The 23,037-nt window shown below is 35.8% G+C and overlaps 2 protein-coding genes across 10 annotated transcripts in view; one reads left to right on the plus strand and one right to left on the minus strand.

Annotated features, from left to right (window-relative positions):
- Positions 1-326: 326 nt before the first annotated feature.
- On the minus strand, positions 327-7,066 carry LOC124210966 (chromosome-associated kinesin KIF4-like). 2 transcript variants are annotated; one of them, XM_046609477.2, is made up of 14 exons: positions 6,848-7,066; positions 6,145-6,370; positions 5,432-5,870; positions 4,572-4,837; positions 3,865-4,317; positions 3,390-3,777; positions 2,834-3,200; positions 2,411-2,717; positions 2,060-2,196; positions 1,817-1,993; positions 1,560-1,712; positions 1,083-1,268; positions 795-862; positions 327-566 (listed from the first exon to the last, which is right to left on the minus strand). In XM_046609477.2, exons 2-14 carry the CDS (start codon positions 6,368-6,370, stop codon positions 500-502), a joined length of 3,234 nt encoding a protein of 1,077 aa, XP_046465433.1. In that variant the 5' UTR covers positions 6,848-7,066; the 3' UTR covers positions 327-499. The 2 variants fall into 2 exon arrangements, with proteins under 2 accessions (XP_046465433.1, XP_046465432.1); XM_046609476.2 differs by having other exon boundaries at positions 1,560-1,724; positions 6,848-7,064.
- A 990-nt stretch (positions 7,067-8,056) lies between these two features.
- Positions 8,057-23,037, plus strand: part of fry (Protein furry) — a 107,541-nt gene continuing 92,560 nt past the window's right edge. For 2 of the 8 annotated variants that reach the window (XM_046609468.2, XM_046609471.2), the window contains exons 1-23: positions 8,058-8,180; positions 8,766-8,839; positions 8,938-8,979; positions 9,967-10,143; positions 10,341-10,528; positions 10,663-10,862; positions 10,946-11,155; positions 11,245-11,452; positions 11,533-11,670; positions 11,754-11,988; positions 12,104-12,507; positions 12,609-12,981; positions 13,122-13,324; positions 13,403-13,538; positions 13,617-13,787; positions 13,885-14,074; positions 14,213-14,389; positions 15,657-15,803; positions 17,119-17,289; positions 17,363-17,512; positions 17,922-18,091; positions 18,197-18,468; positions 18,878-19,032. In XM_046609468.2, coding sequence (XP_046465424.1) covers positions 8,797-8,839; positions 8,938-8,979; positions 9,967-10,143; positions 10,341-10,528; positions 10,663-10,862; positions 10,946-11,155; positions 11,245-11,452; positions 11,533-11,670; positions 11,754-11,988; positions 12,104-12,507; positions 12,609-12,981; positions 13,122-13,324; positions 13,403-13,538; positions 13,617-13,787; positions 13,885-14,074; positions 14,213-14,389; positions 15,657-15,803; positions 17,119-17,289; positions 17,363-17,512; positions 17,922-18,091; positions 18,197-18,468; positions 18,878-19,032 — 4,160 coding nt within the window. In that variant the 5' untranslated portion in view covers positions 8,058-8,180; positions 8,766-8,796. Of the gene's footprint in view, positions 8,181-8,233; positions 8,430-8,527; positions 8,553-8,765; positions 8,840-8,937; positions 8,980-9,368; positions 9,753-9,966; positions 10,144-10,340; positions 10,529-10,662; positions 10,863-10,945; positions 11,156-11,244; positions 11,453-11,532; positions 11,671-11,753; positions 11,989-12,103; positions 12,508-12,608; positions 12,982-13,121; positions 13,325-13,402; positions 13,539-13,616; positions 13,788-13,884; positions 14,075-14,212; positions 14,390-15,656; positions 15,804-17,118; positions 17,290-17,362; positions 17,513-17,921; positions 18,092-18,196; positions 18,469-18,877; positions 19,033-23,037 lie in introns of those variants that run through there. The other 6 variants (XM_046609475.2, XM_046609470.2, XM_046609469.2 and 3 more) reach the window with 6 other exon arrangements.

Raw genomic sequence — 23,037 nt, forward strand, 5'->3', positions numbered from 1 at the left:
AACTCTATTTGTTAGAATCAAAAGAGATGCAAGATCTACTGAGGACGAAAAAATACATCAATAGTTGTGGAATCAAGTCATAATATTATGTATTATAAAGCTACTTTAAACATGTCTATAATTTCAAGCTTAGTTGACTACTTAAAAATTTGTTGAAATACCTGCATTATGAAGAGATAATTTTGAATACACAATGCTTATGTAAAAAAGCGTATAGTTTCATTTACTTACCTTTAACCTTTATGCTTGCTAAGCGTCATAAGTTGTTGTACTGAGATAAAAATATAAATGTTCAATAAGGAGAAAATGAAGAATAAACATGTAACTTATTCATTAATGTCAAATTTAATTGAGCTACATTTTATTATATCTAGTCCTTTAGGTAAAAACATGAATTAGAAATGTACAAGATTATTCACAGTGTTTCGTTTAGTTGATAAAATTATGCGCTTGACCTTCGACAGAAATCCTCTTCTTTTTCTATGATTGTCGCAGTGTTTTAGATTTCGATGGTTTGGTCCTGAGGTTTCGATCTCTTGGGCTTAGGTGGTAATGTATTCGTTTCGCTGGAACAAAATTATCTTATTACAAATCATGACACAAATGATTTCATCATCATTCTAATGAAATTAAAACCGTAAATTCATAAGGTAAGAAAAACTGCGTGAATCTAAATGAAAAAGGATCTTAAAAAAGGAAATAAGTCAATGATATTAGGCGGTAAAATTTTCCGACAGAAGTATCTACTTCTACAAATTATTAAGATCTACAATAATCATTGTGTATTTGCTTACATTGGTTTCTTAAATGAGTCATCACTATCATCCTTGGTAACATCTGGAAACAGGATGGTTCGTCTGATCTGAAATTGGAGTAATAGTTACTGATAGGGGTTATCAGATTTTTTTTTATCACGAATATAAATTTGGTTTAGGAACACCATTCTTTAATACGTGCAAGTCAAAGTATTTTTCTTGTAGATTATTAAAATGGAAGGGGAAAAAAATCATTGATTAATGATCAAGTTTTCATTTTATAACTAAAAAAAGAAGAATTTCGAAAATATGTAGAAGAAACGTTACGTTTTCTTGGTCTCTGTTGCAACATATTTCCGGGTTGCAATTGCAGTTTATACACGCTAGGTCATTTTTCCGGCAAGTGCATAAACGCGTGTGGCACTTGGATTTGCAAGCACATTTTATATCACCGTCTGATGATCGCTTTGAACCAATAATTCCAGCGTTTGGACGGGATTCTGCAGCAGAGCTCTGTAAATTGGGAAGCGTAAATAGCAAAATGTACCGGGACAATATTCAGGTAAACTGCTTAATTATCAAACAAGCACAGATTCATTCGTTTTCCACTTTCCATAAAAAGTAGGCTTCAGAAAGTTGATATTTGACTGAGAAATGGAATTTATATCGGGTGAAAACCTCTATTGTCACTGATATTTACATTTCACAATTATATTGGAAAATTTTATTTAGCAAAGCATTTATTGAAATCTTCTGTCGCAATGTATAGTGGAAGACCATATTTGGGAGTAACGAAATGCTTACCATGATTTTGCTAATCCGACTAAACAGAGGCGTTTTGGTCCAATCTGGATCTTTTTCGACATCATCTTCCAACAAGCTATCATCTGTGAATGGATAGTCTTCGTAATGTTCAGCATCTGGTGTTGGGTATTCTTTGGTTGATGGTTTTTTCTCCTTTAGAGATACCTGTATACGAAGTTTTAAAAAATCGAATAGATACATGAAATAGATACATTATGAAGAGAACATATTTCATATAATAATTTCAAAAAAATTACATTGCATAATTGAGGTTCTGCTACGGGTTTAACTCCGCGGAGTTGATCAAGCAGGTGGGCTACCACTTCTTCGTGTTCCGCATTCAGCTTTGCCTCTCGTTCTCTCTGTTTCAAAATTTGCTCTTTTTGTTGGAGTTCCATTTGTCGATTTTTCATTCTAAGAGCATCACACTCTTCCTATAACCGTTGTATAACAAATAAAAAGTAAATAACTGCGAATTTATTACTGTTTATAATACACACCATCAGTTCATCGTATTGATAGGTTTTGGCATACTGGCTTCGACTTTTTTCAGCTGCAATATCAAACACGGTCTTCAAAGCACACTTTGCATCTGTCATTGTCTGTATTTGATTCCACCGGGTTTTAGTCTTGTTTTCTGAAATAAAAAGATAAGATAATGACCAAAAATTCAACAATTATTGTTACTTGAATATAAGTTACTTAGATATTTACGAAATATCACATCGTTTGATGTCTAGATAGTATAAGTACCTAATTTCTCCTCGAGTGATACATTAAGTATATTTTTCAGATGACATATAGACAACTTCATTTATACTTTGTTTCACGGTGAAGTTAACTTTGATTACCTTGATCAGAAGTAAGAATCTTTTGCTGCAGGTCGGCAATTTGTGCACTGCGTAACTGTAAATCTTCAGTGAGTTCGGAAATTTGTTTCGCATAGGTGGCTGCATCATATTTATCTTTATTTGCTTTAATTTTCGTCAAGGTTGTTGTGAGTAACGCTCTATCTTGCATTAGTCGTTCCAACGAACGCTCAGCGTCTATTGTACTAGTGAGCACTTCAAGTTCTTGAGTTACCCAAGCTTGTATGCCGACAGTATTGCCCGCCTTGTCTCGCTTCTGTTGAGCCTTACTCTGCTTCTCCAGGGCTTCCTGCGTTTTTGATGAGTATGAGGATTAAAATGAAAGATAAAAAATGCTCGACATTAAAAGGAATTCGAAACATTTGACTGGATGTTAGGCGACACTGGGTATTTTGAGATACTTACTTTCAGTCTCTTATTGATTGCGCAGGCTTCTTCCACTTTACGTTTAAGAACGTTCTGCTGTTTACTATGCTGTGTTTCCATCCGAACAATTTGGTGTTGTCGCTTCCTGTCTTGATCTTTTAATTTTCTAACCTCCTGTTCTCTTGTGAGCTTCCACTGTCTGAATTTTTCACTTTCGGATCGCATCAGCTGCATAAGTTTTACTTTGTATCGTTTCATTGATTGAATTTCAGTGAGTAGACTTTTTATCTTAGCCTCGGACTTTTCTTTCATTTTGATAACCGTTCCCTGCTGCATACATTTGCGAGATAATTCAGATATCTTCTTCTCAAGCTCTTGAACTTTTTTGCGACGTGTTTCTGCGAGTCTGAAACGAAATGAAAATCGAATGAAAAAAGAACTGTGCCATAACAAGTCTTTGGTACTGTGAAATATTTCATTCTTTCACTAACAAGTTATACGACCAACTTTCGGAATTTACCAAACTAAAGATTGGTCTTTACATGCAGTTAATAATAGTAATATGAAAGTATACAAGTAATGTGTGATTTCTTACTTGGAGCTAGCATTGTTAGATTGAACTGATACCAAAACTTTTTGGAGATCATCTTTTTCCGCCTGCAGTTTTTTTATTTCGGATTCCATTTCCTGCATTTCCTTTGAATATTCAACCATTTGCGTAGAGTTTGCTATAAGTTTTGCAACCAATTCTTCTTTCAAAGCTAATTCTCTGTTTATATTTCTCACTTCATCTTTCCTCTCAGCCTGTTGCAACGTATGCTCCTCTTGTTTTACATCCAGATCTACTCCTCCAGTTTCGGTATCATCAGAATTTTCATCCGCAAAATTAGTATCAGCCGAATCATGATTAACAAATTGTTTCTCTGTTGATAATTCGTGACTTAAAATTTCCCTTGCTGTCTTCTCTTGATCGCTTTGAAACTCTAAAAAAGAAAGGAATGAAAAGAGTTTGTCAGTTTTCACACTACATACTAACGGAACTGCATGAAGTAATCGAAGTTGAATCACACCTAAAATTTTATTGTATATGATTTTCAATGCCGATCGATGTTCTTCAGTGCCATTGGGATTTGCGTCGAAGTCATCAATAACTTGCTTAAATTCTTTTACGAGGTCAGCAATGTTTTTTCTAAGAGTTTCACTGGCACTTTCTGCCAGATCAGCACGTTCGCTCATATGCAAAAATTCAATTAGATTTGCGTGGAGTTGTTCAGTTAGATCCCTATTTTTGACTTGCATTATTTGTATTTTTGCTTGCAGTTCTTTATGCTCAGGTGGGCAAGCGTTTTCACCATTTACTGTATTTCCTTGTGAAAGAAGAGCCAATCTCAATTCTTGAATTAACTTATTTAACCTATTTACTTCAGCAGCGTGTGGATCTTGATTCACAATCGGCTTATTCTTTATTCTTCTTGCTCTGTCAGCATATCGCAGTGTACTTAAAGTCTCATCGAGGTTGTAGTCTGGATATAGAAAATCAGATTTGTTCCAGATTAATTTGAAAGATTAAAGCAAAGTTTCCCACTTTAGTCATAAAATTATATCTTTTTACAGCCTACATATTGTACACACAGTTGTGTAGTTTTCCAAAAGAAATATTTTCGACCAAAAAAGAATGTTTTTTGTCAAATGAAATTCCAATATTAGTATGTGGCTTTTGTTCATGGAAAATAAGGTCCTGAATGGAGCTACTTTTCTTAATACTTCACATACTGACCTGCAGGACTGATACACGCGATAATTAGAGTCATGGAGTTTCCGCCTAGTGAGTCTTGCAACAACCTGGTCAATTTGCTATCACGATATCCAACATAGCTCCCGGAAGTTCCGTCTCCCAATTGTGAGATCACATTACCCAAAGCGAGGAGACCTTTATTTATATTTACGCCTTCTTTGAATCTCTCACCGGTGGCTTTAGTTTTTTTGCTGCGTTCTGAACCAGCAAGGTCTACCAGATGAAACTTTGCTGTTGTAGCAGAGTTACTGTTTCAAAAATTGTTAGATGTTCTTAAATTGTTTTTCTTCAACAACACACCGAACCACGAGAGCAAATTTTTATCATGTTTTGGCAGTACGACTTCTAAACACCAAAATATTGGTTTTACCAATAATTCGATAAATAGATTTTCACAATTCTTTGCTTATGTGATGTTTATTGATGAAATTTTACTCCTATCATAAAATGACTAGACTAATTTGAGTTTTTGTAGTGTCAGAAGTAAGGAGAACGCACTAAGAATACGTACTTTTTCATGATCAAAATTGAGTTCTTTTTAATTTGGGTAAGATTGGTGACAAGTTTTATAAAATAAAAAATTAATTTTAATATCTTTCTGTGAAATCCATTTCGAAATAAACAATGGCATTTGAAATTTGAGAATTTTGATGTTCAAACTCAGATGTCGTTTTAACGATCGGTCAACTTGTCAAGTATATGTGAATAATTCTTTGTACATTGTATAGAATAATCATTTCTAGACATTAATCTAACAATAAGTATATTGATCAATGACTGTGAGAAGAGATTCTCAGTGCCAACAGATCAAGCTAATAAAGTAAAGTAAATTAAATCCTTACACATCATCCTTTTTCTCTTGACGTATGTTGACAGTAAATATGGCATGGCTCCTGCTACTTTGCGAATTCATTGCTGTTGCTCCAGTGGCTCGACCCAGCGAACCTTGACTAAGGCACTGAAAAGTCGCAGTGGAATTTTCAACTTTGATTTCAGTCAAGCCAGGTATTTTTATGCCTTGTGTATCTTCACGAATATCGACAACAGAGTTTTCTCGGGATTTTTGGGAGAGCAGGTCGTAAAGTTGCTCTTGATAAAGTTCCATGAAGGAGACAGTGATTTCGAAATTGCAGTCTGATTTTTGTTCCACAATTTGGAAAATGTCATTTATTGCACGAGGAATGATACCAAGCTCTTCATTACCTCCTTTATAACACGTCCCCATGGAATGGGTTTTACCACTTCCAGTTTGGCCATATGCCAATATAGTTACGTTATATCCTACCAAATAAACACGTTCATGTAGTCAAGATAAAGAGCCATATAATGATTTTAAAAACAGTAGGAAAGGAAAATTGTAGATTCTGGTTTTGACATACAGATAATTAATGCCATAACACTGCTGCGAGTAGATGGTTTTGCAACTAATAGTATGGAATGAGTGATGCAAAATATGATGGCGAAACAAATTGACATGGTTGAGAAATATAGGTTTTATAAGAGTAAGTTGAAAAATTAAAAAGCGTGAGCAACTGTAAGTCTTTGATATTTTTACCTTGGAAAAGATTATTTATCATTCCTTTGACTGCTGTATTATAAAATGTTTCCTGGTTAACTTCAGGAGGAAATATGTGATTAAACGTAAAGGCTTTCTCGGTACCCAGCACCTGAACCTGTGGTTGGCCACGCACGGTTGCGACGCAGGTCTGGCAGCCTTTCTCAATCTCTGTTTCAACCAAAGGTCTGATCCTTAGGGCTACTTTGATCGCAGCATCAACCATCTATAAAATATGTCAAGATGAAAATTAATTAACAAACATTGATTTGCAACAGCAGAAAACCACTTTAGCCTCATTTAGCCTATAAAATTAGAAACGAAAACGAAAATTACACGCATCTTGTTTCATTTACTTTAGCTACACTTTTTCGACTAGAAAATATACTTAGATGACGGTACAGTCTTCAACATATATATTTTGTCAAACAAGTATTGCAACTACTGACAAATTGTATTCCGTAGAAGAAAAAATCTGATGAGTAAAGTTTTTGTCATGAATTTCTGAAACGTATGTCCACTGAAAAAGACAAAGGGCTAATGCTCGCGCAATTATGTGAAAAAATTACAGCTATTAAAGAAACCAGATAAAGGTAAAATCAGTGAAAAGGTATGTTGCTTTTAACTGCACAGTTCTGATTCATTCCGATTATAAACTTCATCAAAATTATCGTAGCTATGAATTAACTTGCGATAATCTTACCTTAATGCTTTTCAGAATTCAAATATATTTCTCTCTTTTTTACAATTCACCCACTCTTCATTAGAAACTCACGGTCCGGCCGTACTAATTTTTCCTGCTCTTTCTCTCAAGCTTTCATGTCACTCGCATTGAAATCACTTTCCGACCGTTGTACCGTTGTACATTTGAAATTTTCGTTTGTCGACAGGCAGGTAGAGGGGACAGGTTGTTCATCAGTGTTGCCAACTGGAAGCACCGGCCGTTTCGCCTAGTGACCACGAGTGTCGCTGCTATCGAGGGATTCGGGCTGAGCTAGAGAGACGGAAACAGATTTCAAAACCACGGACGGTCAACAACGTATTTCCATCTGTCTCGCACGGTTACTCAGCACCTTGTTGACTTTAACTAAGAAATGAAATTTATTAAACAGAAAAATGTATTTACATAGAATTCACTCTGACTAAACTAGAGAAATCCGAAGGTATTACGATTGCACATGCGTTACACGTTATCGAAGTAGGAGTTTTATTGACAGTGAGTTGAATTTACGCAAGAATAAAATTGTCATTTGATAAATTACATTATTTTAGTATTTGACCAGTAAAAATAAGTTCACTTATGCTCGTTTCCACATCACCGCAAGCGGTAGAGCACCTGGCGCGTTTTTTTTTACGTGGTATCTCCAGTAGGCCAATCCACGGAGAATACTTGCAAGATCGATCTTACGTTCTTCGAAAAATTTCAAATGACTATTTTTCACATGTTAATTATGGTAAATTGTTTTTCCCAATCAATCTGTACTCGTGTACATTCGCAGTTTGTTCGAAATTTTTCAGTTCATATAACCCGCTGACTTATACGTGTTCTTTTCGCTTCCGCGGCTAGAAAAAAAGCCGTGCCTATTCTCAGTCTTATAGCGGTCTTAAAACATGTTTTAAAGCTGTTGAGATAGGTATAGATCGAAGAATTGTAGTTTATGAAATTGCCACAGTTATGTCTTGTCATTACGGCTAACAATCATGTATTAAAGGAAAAATTAGATTAATGGATGTGGATATGAGTGATAATTCGTTAAGTGAATAGTTTATTGCTGAAGAATGAGGCAACGTATTACAGATGTACAATATTTGATCGTGAATAATTATTAATCATTCGAATTGGAGGCAACCAGCGTCTTGAAGTTTCAACGAACGCTCGAATTATTCCTATTGTTCCGGACAAGGGGGCATCCAAATGAGGAAACCGTGGAATTGAACCGAGTGGGAGCAACTCTGGGGCTCTGTCAAAAATCAAACGTCAAAACCGTGAAAAATATACGACAATTACTTTGCAAACGAATGATTGTTGTGGCAAGGTAAGTAGCGGTGTTTTCAATCCTCGCAAAATTTTCGTCGTTCTCACTGGCTAGTGGCACAACTTTTAGTTCTTGAGTTTCCGCACCTAACCCGGAATTGCCCTGTTGACACGTGAGGTTATGTCGGTGATCAGATATCTCGTTTACAACGCAGTAATTCGATTATGTTTATAATTTTAAACTTGTCAGGCGTCATGAGTCACCACTTGAGACTTTTGTAACTCTGTCATCGTAGGTATGCACGTCAAAGTACGACACATAAATTTATCATTCTTACATCTCTGTGTCAATCATTATTCTGTTTTTTTTGCTATAAACTCGTATTATTTAGGATCGGTAGACTCTTAATCGTAAATAATGAACGATGATAGCGTTAGCAAATATTTCTTTTACTCTAAAACTGCACAAATTTATTGCCTTATTTATCTGGAAATTAAACGTAGATATGCGAATTTGCAACAGCGCTAATTGACTCCTGGCATTAAGAATTTCGTTTATGAAATATTAGATTATTTGCACAGTAATTTAGAATACACAAAAATCTTCACTATATCGTATGATTAAATGGGAAATAATATTTTACAGCTATGGTCTGAAGTAACGACTCAGAGTGAAGATGTTGCCTGAAAGAGAGGCGAACATTGAAGACATGACAGAAGGTTTGATAAAGTGATCCCATATTAAAAAATAGGTCTTTGTCAAGCATGACAAAGTTAATGTATCAGAAACCCGTTATTATTATGTGTTTATTTTACAGGGGGAGAAAATCAACCGACTACCGGCGAAGAGATACAAACCGGTAAATGACAACAATCGCTAATAAAAATTATGCGATCTATGAATAAATTGCATGTTCCATCAAGAAAGTGATGATGATAATGTTATTCAATGCCTGTCTATTCTGTCAGGCACATTTTTCTCGCACTGGTATTCGTTAAGTATTCTATACGTAATAAAAAAATAGTTTTTTTTTACTGTGTCCGTTTTCTTCGATCGGTTCACCCGAATTTTTCAGACATTATTATGCATGCGTGACTTCACTTAGTTCCAGTGGTGTTCTGCTTTCGAAGTATCTATTTCTCCATCCATCTCTGGACACAGTAATTCAAGAACGAATTTTTACTATATTTGGTAATGCATAAACAGTGCTCTATTTCGTATTTGTTCGCTTACGCATTGTATAACTCTTTTTCCCCTCCGATTCGTAAATTACGATTTTAATTCGTACGAATATTTATCATTGCAACACATATTTTATTGTTCCACCAAAAGCTCAGATGGATATCCGCACACTGTCCTATCTCTACTGTACTGTGTCAGGCTTTACATTTGGTGTAATCAAGTTAAGGAATTATGTGGGCATCTATTACGATACGAAGCAGGGCTTCAAATCTGGTTTGGTTTCATCATTTTCCCTTTAGTGTGCCACCCTTGTTATTCTTATTTACGAACTTGACCTACCTACCTACTAAACATCTCTATAAACATTATTTGTTCTCAATCGCTTAATCAGACAATCAAAAACTTTTGTGAGAAGTTTTTACTTCAAGAATTTCAAGACTATATAATCAGGTTTCAAATTAACTCACAGTCAAAGAATACAAAATATATACATACATATACATATGAATAAATTGCATATATGCATATATTTTACATAATTGTAATTTATATCCTTTCCATTATTCAAAATCAAAAGTTTCATCATCATCGCTTTTATTGTTGAAAATGTGAAATCTAGCAAGGAGCGCAAATTAAAGTGGTTTGTTTTTGGCGGATTTTACAGAGGCGGTAGAACCAGTGACAATAACAAGTGGAACTCTACAGGAAGGGTTGACCGAAATTACACCTCAGATAATTCGAGGCTTGAATCAGGATGTGCTCACAATTCACGGATCTACACAAGGAGAGAGTAGCGATGCTGCTAGTATACACACAGCGAGTACTTCGGTTTCTGGGAACGGTAAGTACTATTTGTATAAATGTCACATTAAATTATCAAACGTCATTTCTACAATGTGTTTTATTTATTTAAGTCATTGTAAAAGTAGCTATTTTTACCAGATGAACATTGTTAAAAATAAATTATCCGGCGTTTGAATTAGAAGTATACATGCATCGATTCATATACTTATTCCATTGTTGAAATTTCTTTCACAGAATCAACTTCTAGCAGAGTAAGCGCAGTTACGGTAGTGCTACCTTGGGGTGCTCAGAAAGAAACAGTAAGACCGCAGCAGATTGGAGACATGGACATGAGGCCAGGGGAATATGTGATGAGAATGCTATTTGCAGATTTTACTATGCAAGCTGAAAAAAAGATGGAAGCAGTAATGACTGAACCACAGGTGAGTATTCTTTGAAATTATTGATGGCGTGATATGAATTCACCTTAAAAAAGAGTTCTGTTCTGTATTTTATGACCGAAACGCATAGTTACAAAAATAAATTCACATATGTAAAATGTTTAATTTTTAATCAGGAGAAATCGCTTTCAAAAGTATTACAAAGAGGAGAAGACGCGCAATTTGATCAACTCCTCTCTGCGTTCGGTTCAGTTGCTGAGCATTGCCTTCCATCGATATTGCGTGCGCTTTTCAACTGGTACGACCGTCAATTGGTCGATCATGGAACAGAGCAGAAGAAACCTGCAGCTGGAAAAGAAGATCAAAGAGGAAAAAGGTACGGTTAATAATGACTGCCTTAGAAATGGAGTAATGTGAGTTTATCTGAATTTCCGAAATATAAATTTATAACTTTTACAGCATAATGTATACAATAGTATCAGGAAGCGTGGAGACGGTCGAAAGAAGCGAGCCTGAGTTGCTGCAGGAACGTAGAGATCTGGCGGTGGAATTTATATTCTGTTTGATGCTGATTGAAGTTCTTCGTCAGCTTCCTTTTCATCCAGGACACGAGGATCTTGTATCCCATATCGAAAACATAGCTTTTAAGCATTTCAAGTACAGAGAGGGGTGAGCAATACAGATATTTGTTCTTAAGTCAAAGAATGCCAATTTTTTTATTAGAATTTGTAACTAATCACGCTTCTCGTATTCTTCAGGATACAAAATGAACGCAATGCTGCCAACATTCATATAATTGCTGATCTGTACGCCGAGGTGATAGGAGTTCTTGCTCAGTCTCGATTTATGTCTGTTAGAAAGCGTTTCATGCTAGAACTAAAAGAACTACGTGCTAAAGAACCTGGAACACATACAACACAAAGTATAATCTCTTTGCTTATGGGCATGAAATTCTTCCGAGTCAAAGTAAGAATTGTTCCACTGTAATTTAATACGAGATTTTTACCTTGACGTGGATCCTATCAATTGTTGACCCTGGTTTTCAGATGGTTCCAATCGAAGAGTTTGAAGCATCATTTCAATTCATGCAAGAGTGTGCTCAATACTTTTTGGAAGTAAAAGATAAGGATGTGAAACATGCTCTTGCCGGTCTGTTTGTTGAAATCCTCGTTCCAGTTGCTGCTGTATGTTTTAATTGAGAGAATTAATAATAATTTCAAGTATTCCTTGAATTATGTGTAGAAAGATTTTGATTTTTCCTTTCCAGGCTGTCAAAAACGAGGTAAACGTACCATGCTTGAAAAATTTTGTTGAAATGTTATATTCCACTACATTGGACATGTGTACAAAGTCCAAGCATCGATTGGCGCTTTTCCCCCTCGTCACATGCCTACTTTGCGTTAGTCAGAAAACATTTTTTCTACAAAATTGGCATTATTTCCTTGCCATGTGCCTGTCGCATCTGAAGAACCGAGATCCAAAAATGTGTCGAGTTGCACTAGGTGAGTTTATCATGCAGAAATCTGTAAAATGTAAATAATTTATCAATTCGATTACATTATTTTTGGAAACTGACCCAATGTCAAAAAACTATACTCAAAATTTATAACTTTACAGAGGCTCTATACCGATTACTGTGGGTGTACATGATCCGCATAAAATGCGAGAGCAACTCAGCCACTCAAAGCAGGCTTCAGAGTATAGTTCATTCGTTATTTCCGAAAGGTTCGAAGGCAGTGGTACCTCGTGACACGCCGTTGAACATATTTGTTAAAATCATCCAATTCATTGCTCAAGAGAGGCTGGACTTTGCAATGAGAGAAATAGTTTTTGATTTGCTGTCGGTTGGCCGTCCGATAAAAATTATTCTCACCCCTGAACGAATGAGCATTGGCTTGAGAGCCTTTCTTGTCGTCGCTGACAGTCTACAGCAGAAGGAAGGCGAACCACCGATGCCACGTACCATGGGAGTACTACCAAGCGGCAACACGATGAGAGTTAAAAAGACATTCCTGAACAAGGTAATACACCTGCTTTCACTGCATCAATAAATTCTATCCCAAATTCAAAATTTATACCTTTTATACATTTAATCACGCAAGTTGAAATATTATTCCGACAGATGCTGACCGAAGACACAGCGAGGAGTATAGGTATGTCGTCATATTTTCCATACGTACGACGTGTCTTTGTAGACATTTTACGAGCCTTGGATGTACATTACGGAAGACCGCTTATGATGACCAGTACTCAGAATGTTAACAAAGAGCCTGACGAGATGATAACTGGCGAAAGAAAGCCCCGGATTGATTTGTTTCGAACCTGTGTTGCTGCCGTACCTCGACTTATTCCCGATGGTATGACTGGTGCAGAATTAGTCGACTTACTCAGCAGACTAACTGTACACATGGATGAAGAACTTCGCGGTTTGGCTTATCAGAGTCTCCAAACTTTGGTACTTGATTTTTCTGATTGGCGACAAGACGTCATTCTTGGTAAGATAATTTTCAAATTTTCGTATTATGTTTTCAAACATCGTTTACGATATAGAACAGACTGACAAATTTATGTTTTTGCTAACTCATTTCCTAATTCATCAAGCTATTCGTCTCATCGCAAATTTGTAATTTTTCAGGATTTACTCAGTTTCTTGCTAGAGATGTGCAAGATACGTTTCCTCAGTTAGTTGACAATGGGTTGAGGATGCTGCTACAACTGCTGACTAGCTGGAAAAATGCTCTGATAAGTCCGAGTGTGAGGTCCAAGGATCAGCAGGCGGAAACAATGAGAACATCTACTCGCGGCGAAGTTCAGACTAAGAAAAGTGAATCTTTGCAGGTTTGTTGTCAATCATTACGAAATTATTCTATTGGAGAATTGTTTGAGTGACGTAAAAATAATTTTTCATCATTTCAGAAAATTGAATCTGGCCCCAGTGTCTTTCACTTGGTCGAAGGTTTCGCTTTGGTCATGTTGTGCAATTGCAGACTTTGTCCCCGTCGATTGGCTGTACATATACTACGTGAGGTCAAACTTCTCCTCAAGACCTTAGGTATGACCTCTAACTTCATCGAATAGTTTTAGTAACGAGATACGGTTGTTCTGAATTTCTCGTTTCTTTGGATTTTAGGTGGAGTTGACGACGATCAGCCAGTAATAGATGTAATAGATGCTTGTTGTCCTACGGTATTAGAAAAATGTTATCACATGTTACCTCCGGGTGAAAAAGCTGCGGCAACGTCCACCTCAAATGTGGATCTACAGTGGATCGCGGACAGAAGTACATGCGTATGGACTGCTGGTAAATTTGTGACCACTCTAATCTGTGTTCAAGATTCTCTTTAATCCCCTGTTGTTTTTCATTTACCAAATTACGTGTTGTATGTCATATGTTTTAGGATTCCACGATGAGAATAGTACAAAAAGCTCTTCAACGTTGAATCTTAACGGCGCCGATCCATGGAGTAGCTGTTTGTTTGCGTTTCTGGAGAGGGATAGAGTTCTCACTTTGTGTCCTAATGCAGTAGCGCATTCCTGGCCGATTGTCTTTACTAGAATCAATTCGCTATTCACAGTTGTTGATCCGACGTAAGTTTACCTGTAGACGTTGTTCGTTACGATTTTCTGCAACGTAAATAGAATAGTCGATGCAAAGTTTCAATTACTTGTATAAACTATTTTTTTATTTTTGTGCTTTTGTTGACGATTTATTCCTTTTTATTTTAGACCAGTCAATGACAATAGAGCTTCGTTACTGCGAAGTTCAACCGCTGTAAAAAAACCTGTCAATGAGAGGGATGTCTACATGCACGTGTGGAAAAATTATCTCACATTTGGATACAGGGTTGTACCGCCGATACCAAGTCCGATCGTTCGTTGTGCCAGTCCTGACTTGAGCCTGAGGTGAAAGATTTGAATTTTTGAAGATAGATTTATATTCCTTTATCAACGTACATAGCGGTATACAGTATTAATCCAACATTTAAAATTGAAATTTAGTTATTGTTTAGTTTGAATTTTTACACGTTAATGGAGAAGTCAGTACGAATTTAAAAAAATTTACGGAATAAGTAGTAACTATCATGTTTAGTGATTTTCAAAATTTTTAAACATAAACGCGAAGCTGAGGTGTATGCATGACTATTTTAACAGTCATAGAAAAAGAATTTCCCAATGACTTGGAGTATAGTTTTGATAAATTATCGGATTTATTACGTACAAATAAGAAGAGGAGAATCTTACGCTAACTTATTTGACGTAGAAATTACTCCAAAAATTACTAACCTACACAATATGCTTCCGTCAAAACTCGTTATATGCAATTGAACAGGTATTGAGTGGACGTAAATTAGTAATATATATGGTTGTTATTGGTGTTGGGTCATGTCTGCTTATGTCTGTGGTGTTATCGAAGCCTATTTATTTACACCCTGTCATGTTCGATATCATCGAACATATCATATGTCCAATGCAAATGGCATTCTGTTATTTCCACTTACTTACCAATAGCACAGAGTTCACGTCGAGCAAGTAGAATTTTTAAATCACACCATGCCCAAATTCCACTGTTCCAATTCTTAAATCTGAGTGTGTCGATCAGAGTCCTGAAATTAATCTGCAGGGTAAATTTTGTCTATTCAGTCGGTCTTAATCGCCATCAATTCCTGGTACTCACTCGTTTACAAAAAAAAAAAAAAAGAAATCAAAAATAAAATAAAAATATACAATTATCAGCTTTAAAGTGAAGATACGAGCATTACGGGTGTTGTTAATTACTCCAGCAATTGATCTGTTTTTTGTCTATACGTATAAAGCATACAGGTTTTTCAAAATTTTTCCGTTACAGGAAATTTGATCACATTCTAATGCCACGAATATTGTGTTATAAAATCTTAAAAAATTAGAAAATCTGTATCTTTCTGACTTTTACCCTGTAAGGTCAATTTTAGTATTTAAAACTGATTTGTAGGAGAGATATTAGTTTATTCATTTCATAGTAAATTAATGCAGAATCTGTAACCAGAGAGCCAATCAGTGTCGCTGTCTTGTCACCCGCTTATGGCTTTCCCATATTGTGTGTCTCTTGTTGGTTGATTGGGTAGAGTAGTCTTCAAAGAGTAATTGATCTCTGATATAAGGAGAATTGGTGGTACTATATTGCATACTCTAGTGGTCAACAAACGGTGGAGTTTGGTGTTTTATGCATGAGTAAGGAGTTGAGTCAGAGCCTGGAGAACCTCGGCGGGGCGCAGACCCTGCCGGGCCGTTTCTCTGTTTCCTCCATATCCGGCATCTACACGAGGCATAAGCGGACCAGGTGAGCCATTAACTGTTGCGACCCTCCTCGCTGCAAATTCACCATTGGAATAACATTTCTTGATTGGTAGCAATTCTTCAAACATATCGGCAATCATGACTTGCGCTTAATTTGGTTTCGTAGATTAGATTTCAAAAATCTACATTTTTTTGCCGATATTCTATCGAATAGTTTTAACATTCTCATCTATTGACTTTATTTACGTTATTAATTTTAGTTCCTAATTCTTGATATCAATCAATAAAGTTTACTTCCATGATTGAATGTGTAGATTACATATATCAATTAAATAGTACGTAGCTAGCTAGTTAGCGGTGCGGAAATTATAATCAACAAATAGGGAATAATATCGGGACTTCTTTTTTACTTAATTTTTAATAAAGTCTCAGCGATGCTGTGTTCGAGATTACACTGTCAAATCGATTTTTTCATTCAAGATTATGGTGTTTTTAATGATATTAGCTGTTTAGTTCCGTATGCAGCGGATTAGTCAGCTTTCAGATCATTCGTAATCCTGCAATATGGTTGATCTAGAGAGTTAGATTTTTGTGTTACAGCACAGTTTGTCGAATAAATTTGAACCTCTATCGTTACAAATCAAAGTTAGATAAAATAATTCGTTTTCGTAAATGCAGAACGTCGTTTATTTATTAGACTAATGAAGCACTGCTTGGAAAACAGATGACTTTACAAAGAATTAGAAAAAAGTTTTGTTCCAGAGTTTGAAAAATTGCTTGTGTATATTGCGAAGTACACTGCAAGTGAATATTTAAAATTCATTTGCAATTTTCATTACGTTTGAAAGTTTTTACCAGCTTGTGAACATTTTGAAAAAGTTAATAAAAAGATCAATTTTCAAGTCGAGTGTTTTTCTAGATAAATCTGTAGCGCTTTTGGTGTATACCTGGATTTTTATAGAAATTGTTTCTATCTAAAGTTTCAATCGACAAAGTCATATATACATATATACGAAAGAAAAAACACCGTACTGTAAGAGAATCCCGCTATAGCATAAAAATCTGACATTTCAAAAGTTGATAACTTTCTAGACAAAAAAGATATTTCAGATCTGACTAATTCGCCTTGAGTAAAACAATTCACGTACAATCCAAGAAACTTTAGCCTCAGAAATATAATTATCTAGAGTAAGAAAGTTTTGAATTGATTAGCATGATTTTGTATGGCATGCCTAGCTGAACAGTTTCTGTTTACTACCTGTGAAAATCTTTTTGTTGCATCTGCTTGATGAAATGATGCGTCGGAATTGGGTGCTGAGTTTTATTCAGTCGAATACATCAAAATTTTATTCTCGCAGCTCATCGCCGGACAGTCTATCTGCGGAACGAGGCGACAACAAGTCTCCAGGCGCAAACGCCAGTCCAGCAGCGCTCTATAAACTTACCGTACCCCTGCTTCGAGTCGAAGCAGTGGATGTCAGAGATGCGGCTGTTCATGCTATAGGAAAAGTCAATCCCGATGCTCTCAAGTACGTCAAAGAAACTTCAAAGGTCACTGCGCGTTTTGCAAAATTCTCGTCATTTCTAACTGTCAATTTTCAGGGATTTGATGGAGGAACTTGTACCATACATTCGCGAGGCTGTTGATAGAAAACAGGAAAATATGAGAAGAAGACGCCGACGAGACGCGTTGCGATTGCAGCTGGTTCGAGTATTGGAACTCATCGCTGAGTACGGGACTTTTGGAATCTGGTTGGTTAAATACGCTGATGTTATGAATTGACGGAAACAAGTATTTTTCACCGTCAGATATTAAATTAGGCAATTATTATAGATTTTCGAAAGCTGAGTTCGAATTTCCCTTCAAAAAGTTTCTAAGTAGGTCAGTTTTGTTTGCAAATTTAGCTTGAAATTACGAAAATATACTTTACGGAATTTTTTTTTTATCGGCTATCTCCTGAAATACGCTGAACAATGATTTCTTTTTGTGATTTTAAGTAGAGTTTACGGTAAAAGTAGACTTGCCGCAGACTTTTTGCACCGAAATTTAAAATTCTGCATTACAAAATATATACAAAAACATCTTGTTCAATTTCTGTCAATGTCTCATGTGACATTTTTCATTCCGTATTTGAATCCTGTTGGTTTTGGTATGTTTTAGTCCTTCGGTGCTGGATCGTGAGACGCAGTCTCTGCATCCAACATTTGTGGAATACATGGATGGCGCCCGTGTTTATTTGGAACTTGAGACAGACAAAGAAGCTCCCGCAGTCAGAGATATAAAGCTGCACTTTTGCAACTTTATCAGGAAAATGATCAAGAGCTTTTCACGTGAGTACCTCATCGATGAAACCATATAAAATTAGCGAACAACAAACATCATAATACAAAAACTCCAGAGTGAACTTGATCATTACCATACGTTTCAATTTTCAGTCGAAACCTGTCACACACTCTTGAAGAGAGATCTTCGCAGCAATCTTTTCACATTGTTTGCAAGTTGGGCCGGACCATACGGTCGTCCATTAACCAGTAATTCGTCGACTCACGAAGAAGAGAAATTCTGTTCCGAGCTTCAACTTTCAGCCCTGCAAGCAATGAGCGGTTTACTCTGTTGCGGACCTTGCTTTAATCCTCAAAGTCTGTCAGAGGAAGGCGCCATTCTTTATCAATGGCTCGATTTGCTTTTGGCCAGTAAAGATGAAAAGGTAAATACTTATGGATCGCCGAGTTAGGCTCTTATCAAAGATTTACAGCCAAATTGGACAGTATTTAAACTCTCAGAGCGTGCGTTGTTAGGATTTTTGGAATCGTGGTTTACCGGTTACTTACAACTATCTTCGCATCATAGTTTCCCTGTAATATGGAAAAAGCTCTCACTAACTCGTTTTATTATTTTGCTGTTATTCGAACGATTCGACGACTAAATATTGTTGGATAAAACCAAGATTGGTTATTTGAGTTTTCGAAGTTCTGAGCAAAATGTTGTTACACTCTCGTAGAACAACTAATTGAAAGTCGTTTGTCACACTAAGCGAAAAAATATTGTCCTTTCATATTGCGATCAAATGATAGCTTCCTCACAGTAAATCGGTTCGATACTGTTCCTATCTACAGATTTACGCGCTGGCACGTGAAACAGTGGTTTTATTGCTGGAGGGTAATCCTGATATCGGAGCTCTACTAGATTGGGTCGTAGATCGATGTTACACCGGTGCTCCTCAGGTGGCGGACGGCTGTTTTCTCGCTTTGGCCACAATCTTCAGCGCAAGGTAAGAGATTAACTCCCAAGATCAGAAAACATCCTCAACTTTTATTGTTATTCCGTTCTTTACCCGTCGTTTATATCCACACGTTTCGCATTTGAAAAAATGATCTCTCAACGTCAAAGAAGCCCTGTTAAAAATCCTTTCAAATTCTTTGAATAATAATTCGTCAAAGGAGTTGAACTACCTTGTCGATCCGAAGACTGATAAATTAATGTTATATTTCGTCTGCTTGTAAATATTTCTTTGACGTTATTCAGAGCCGTTTTTGATGGCATCAAGAATTCCTGGTAAAAATTTTGTATACCGAGTCGTTTCAGTGTATATAATATACCAGAAAAATGCTGATCATATTCTTACGTCTGGCATCAGGGGCAGTTAAATTGAGCAAACTTTGCAGGAATTTTCTTGAGTATGTATCAGCGGTTTTTATTGCCACTTTGGCATTTATACGTATGCACATATAACGTATATGCGTATTCTCGTAATCGTATGTTCGAAAAATAAGCTTTCCGTTCGACTTTCTTGTACACAATTCGCGACGAGTTGAAAACACGGGACATGGATAGAAATTGTCGGGAATCTTTCGAAAGGAATTAAATTCCTGGCATCGAACTCTTCCGATCGGAATTTTACTTTAGAAATTGAGTCGAGGGTCGATGATTGAACTTGTTGAAGGGGCTGTCAAGTCTACGAGTAAATTGATTTGAAAGTAATTAAAAAAATAAAATAAAGTGCATTTGCATGTAATTTAACAGGTCCAATGATATTTAAAGAAATTATCGCCTTCACCGTCAGGCGACAATCAATTTTCATGTTTCCTTTTCAAGTTTGCGCTGATCGTACAATAACGGCTGTTAAATTTTCTCACGCATACCGTGAAATGCGATATTATGGTCAGTTGGATACTTGGGGTTGCTGCAAATCGCCAGTGACTTATATACACGCGCACATTGACGATTTGTAGCCATCCCAAGAATCCAATATTTATATATATATATGTATGGGGCATTCCAGATCAAATCAATAACTCGTGTACTTCGCCTGCTTCGACTTTGATCATCTTTTAGTAAAATGTTCTTACCGATCCAAAAGGGTCTCGGGATTGTTTTCAGATTCTCTTTAGCCCGTGGTGATATTTATAAAAAAATCGCAATAACAATTCTAAAAACGCCATTGTTTAAAGATCTGAAAAAATTCACACCGATTCTATTATGTAAAATGTGATTATTTACTATTATATTTCGCAAGTTTTTAGGTTTTCCATGTCGGAATATATATATATTTTTTTTTCTTTTATTTATTTATTTTTTTTTCTCACGTCTCGATCCAAATACATTGCAGAATCGCATTGTTTTCGTGATTCCGTGATCTTTTTTTAGATCGGGGAATAGGAAGAAAAAACCAAAAAAGAAAAAAAAAGGAAAGAAAAAAAAAAACAAAAAAACAAACTTCAATTCCGATATGGAAAAACTAAAAACTTGCGAAATATAATAGTAAATAATCACATTTTACATAATAGAATCGGTGTGAATTTTTTCAGATTTACAAAAATGGCGTGTTCGGAATTGGTTTTTCGATTTACCTTTTCTCTAATTTCACCGATGGCTGAAAAAATCTGAAAAAAATTCCGTGATCCCTTTGGGTCCGTAAGAAGATCGTATTAAAAAATGATTGGAATCGAAGAACGTGAGGCAATTTGACCTGGAACGCACCATATATGTATATATATACATAAGTATATAAATGATATGTACACACACATCATTTAGGTACGTATGTACCGGCATTACGAGAATGTTACGACCCTGATATCCCTGTATCTGATATACGTATAGCTGCCCATATAAATACTCATTCCACACGTACAGAGGATTTCTATCTCGACAGTTTATTACGGCAGTTTGAGTAGAAAATTTTCTTACCAAATGCCTGAAAATAAACGTCAGAAAACGCTGGTACAGTGTATTTGCGAATTTTTTTTTTATAAATTGTCATTCTGGTGAAAAATAAAAAAAAAAAACAAACAACAAATCATCCAAGAATTCAACAACTCTGTGCAATTCGCATAATTTTCCCGATTTATCAGCGTACGTAGATTATTTGTAAACATTATTTTCATTTCCTTTTATTTTTATCCTTTCCTTTTCTTTTTTTCTCATCAAACCGTTCAATCGTTCTCAAAATAATATATTATGAATTTTAATTACAAGTTTATTTAATTGAAAATTAAACTTTCTTTGTTTGTATTTCGAAAGTTTTTTTTTTTTTCTAATCATATTTTTCTCATTCTAGAGGAGGAATTAAATTAATTCTTTTCCGACAAAAGACATTTCTTTTACGAACTTGGATTTAAATTAAAGTAGGCTTATACGCGTATCTGGAAAAATTGATTACTATTCTTACTTTATGAAAATTAGAACAAAGAAACGAATAATATTTCATCTCGTATAGTTCTATTGGACAAGTGCATTTTACGTAAATTATGTTGATTTAACAGTTATTATGTACCTCCGGTTTACCGGAGCTTACCCGAAGTTACATGTTCGTCATATTCTGCAGTCCGATTATCGTCCGCTTCGTGAATTACTAATTGAATCTGCGCAAATTTCGCTTATATTATATTCGGCATAATTATTTCTCCCCGTATTCCGTTGCCGGGTTGCTTTTGTGTATTGTAATCCTCTGTAGAGAGAAATCTGGTATAATTGACAACAAAATGGGGCAATTTGGATCTCCGTGGCTCGGTCTCTGATAAACAGGGTAAAATTCTCGTATCCAGAAATTATATAACTTGTACGAATACGAACGTTCCCTGCAAAGTGTTCACGGATATTCAAAGTCGTTCAGGCTTTACGGAGAAAAAAAAAAAAAAAAAAATTTGCGGCGTGAAAAACAATGGACTATCGTCGAAAATCGACTTGAAAATCGTTAATTAATCCGCGAATCACAAATGATGATGAAAAAATTCTATTCGGAAAAATGTTTCGGAAGGAAAACGCGTGAAGAAATAAATCACGGGGACGTGAAATTGGAAGTTAATCAAGTTGGATCCTTTTTTTTTTTTTCAAAAGTTTCATGCGATCCTAAAATAAAACTGTAACTACGATCCTGTTTTTAGCAATATTCGAAAAATCATATTGTTTTACGTACATATGAAAATGGTTGGAAGTGATTCTCTGCGCTTCGAAACTTGGAGATCGAGTGAAAACCCAACTTTTCATTTTCGGAGTGATTACAATAACTTCTTTTTTTTTTTTTGTCTGCGAACAGAGAAACGGGAAGTTGATAATAATTATGGGATCAAACGAACTTACCTGTAAGTGAAGTTCGATCTTAATTGTATGTAGCCGTTTTACCTACGTTCCAAAAAATGTTACCGATTAGAATATCTTTACGGTCAAACTACGTGTTCAAGATCGATCGATCGATCGCTCTGTTTCTTTTTTTTTTATTTTTTATCATCAACACTGGGTGTTTTTCCCAATTTGTTACTGCTTATTTTCACACGTGCTCCGGATGTTTTTTCTCTCTCGACACAAGCGTGTATAAGAATCGCATTAATCAGGATCGCCAGGATCGGTGAAAATCTGGAAGACCCGGAAACGTCAGTGCGAGTGGTTCGGATGTCCTGCTGTGATTGACGAATCACGTTACAACATGTATCCGACGAAATAGAAACGCGAGTCGCAAAAATTAAGGATAAATTTAACGTTTAAAACCATATCCAACAACGATATTTCCGTAAATGATAAACACGTGTGTACACAAATTGAAGAAAGTTTAAATACTACGTGATATAATTTAATCACAGATATTTATAATTAGAATTTTCAAAAATTATTCAAAGTCTTCATTTGCCAATTGAAGTGGAGAATTAAAAAAGGTTCCAAGTGCAATTTTTTTTCAAAACTGATCAGAAAAAAAAAGAAAAAAAAAACAACACCGACAGCCGTTTTTATCTTTCCTTTTCAATTAGTCATAGACGTGTATAAGAAGAGCGGGAAAATA

Source organism: Neodiprion pinetum, chromosome 2 (genome assembly GCF_021155775.2).
Source record: "Neodiprion pinetum isolate iyNeoPine1 chromosome 2, iyNeoPine1.2, whole genome shotgun sequence".
In the NCBI taxonomy this organism is placed as follows: Eukaryota; Metazoa; Arthropoda; class Insecta; order Hymenoptera; family Diprionidae; genus Neodiprion; species Neodiprion pinetum.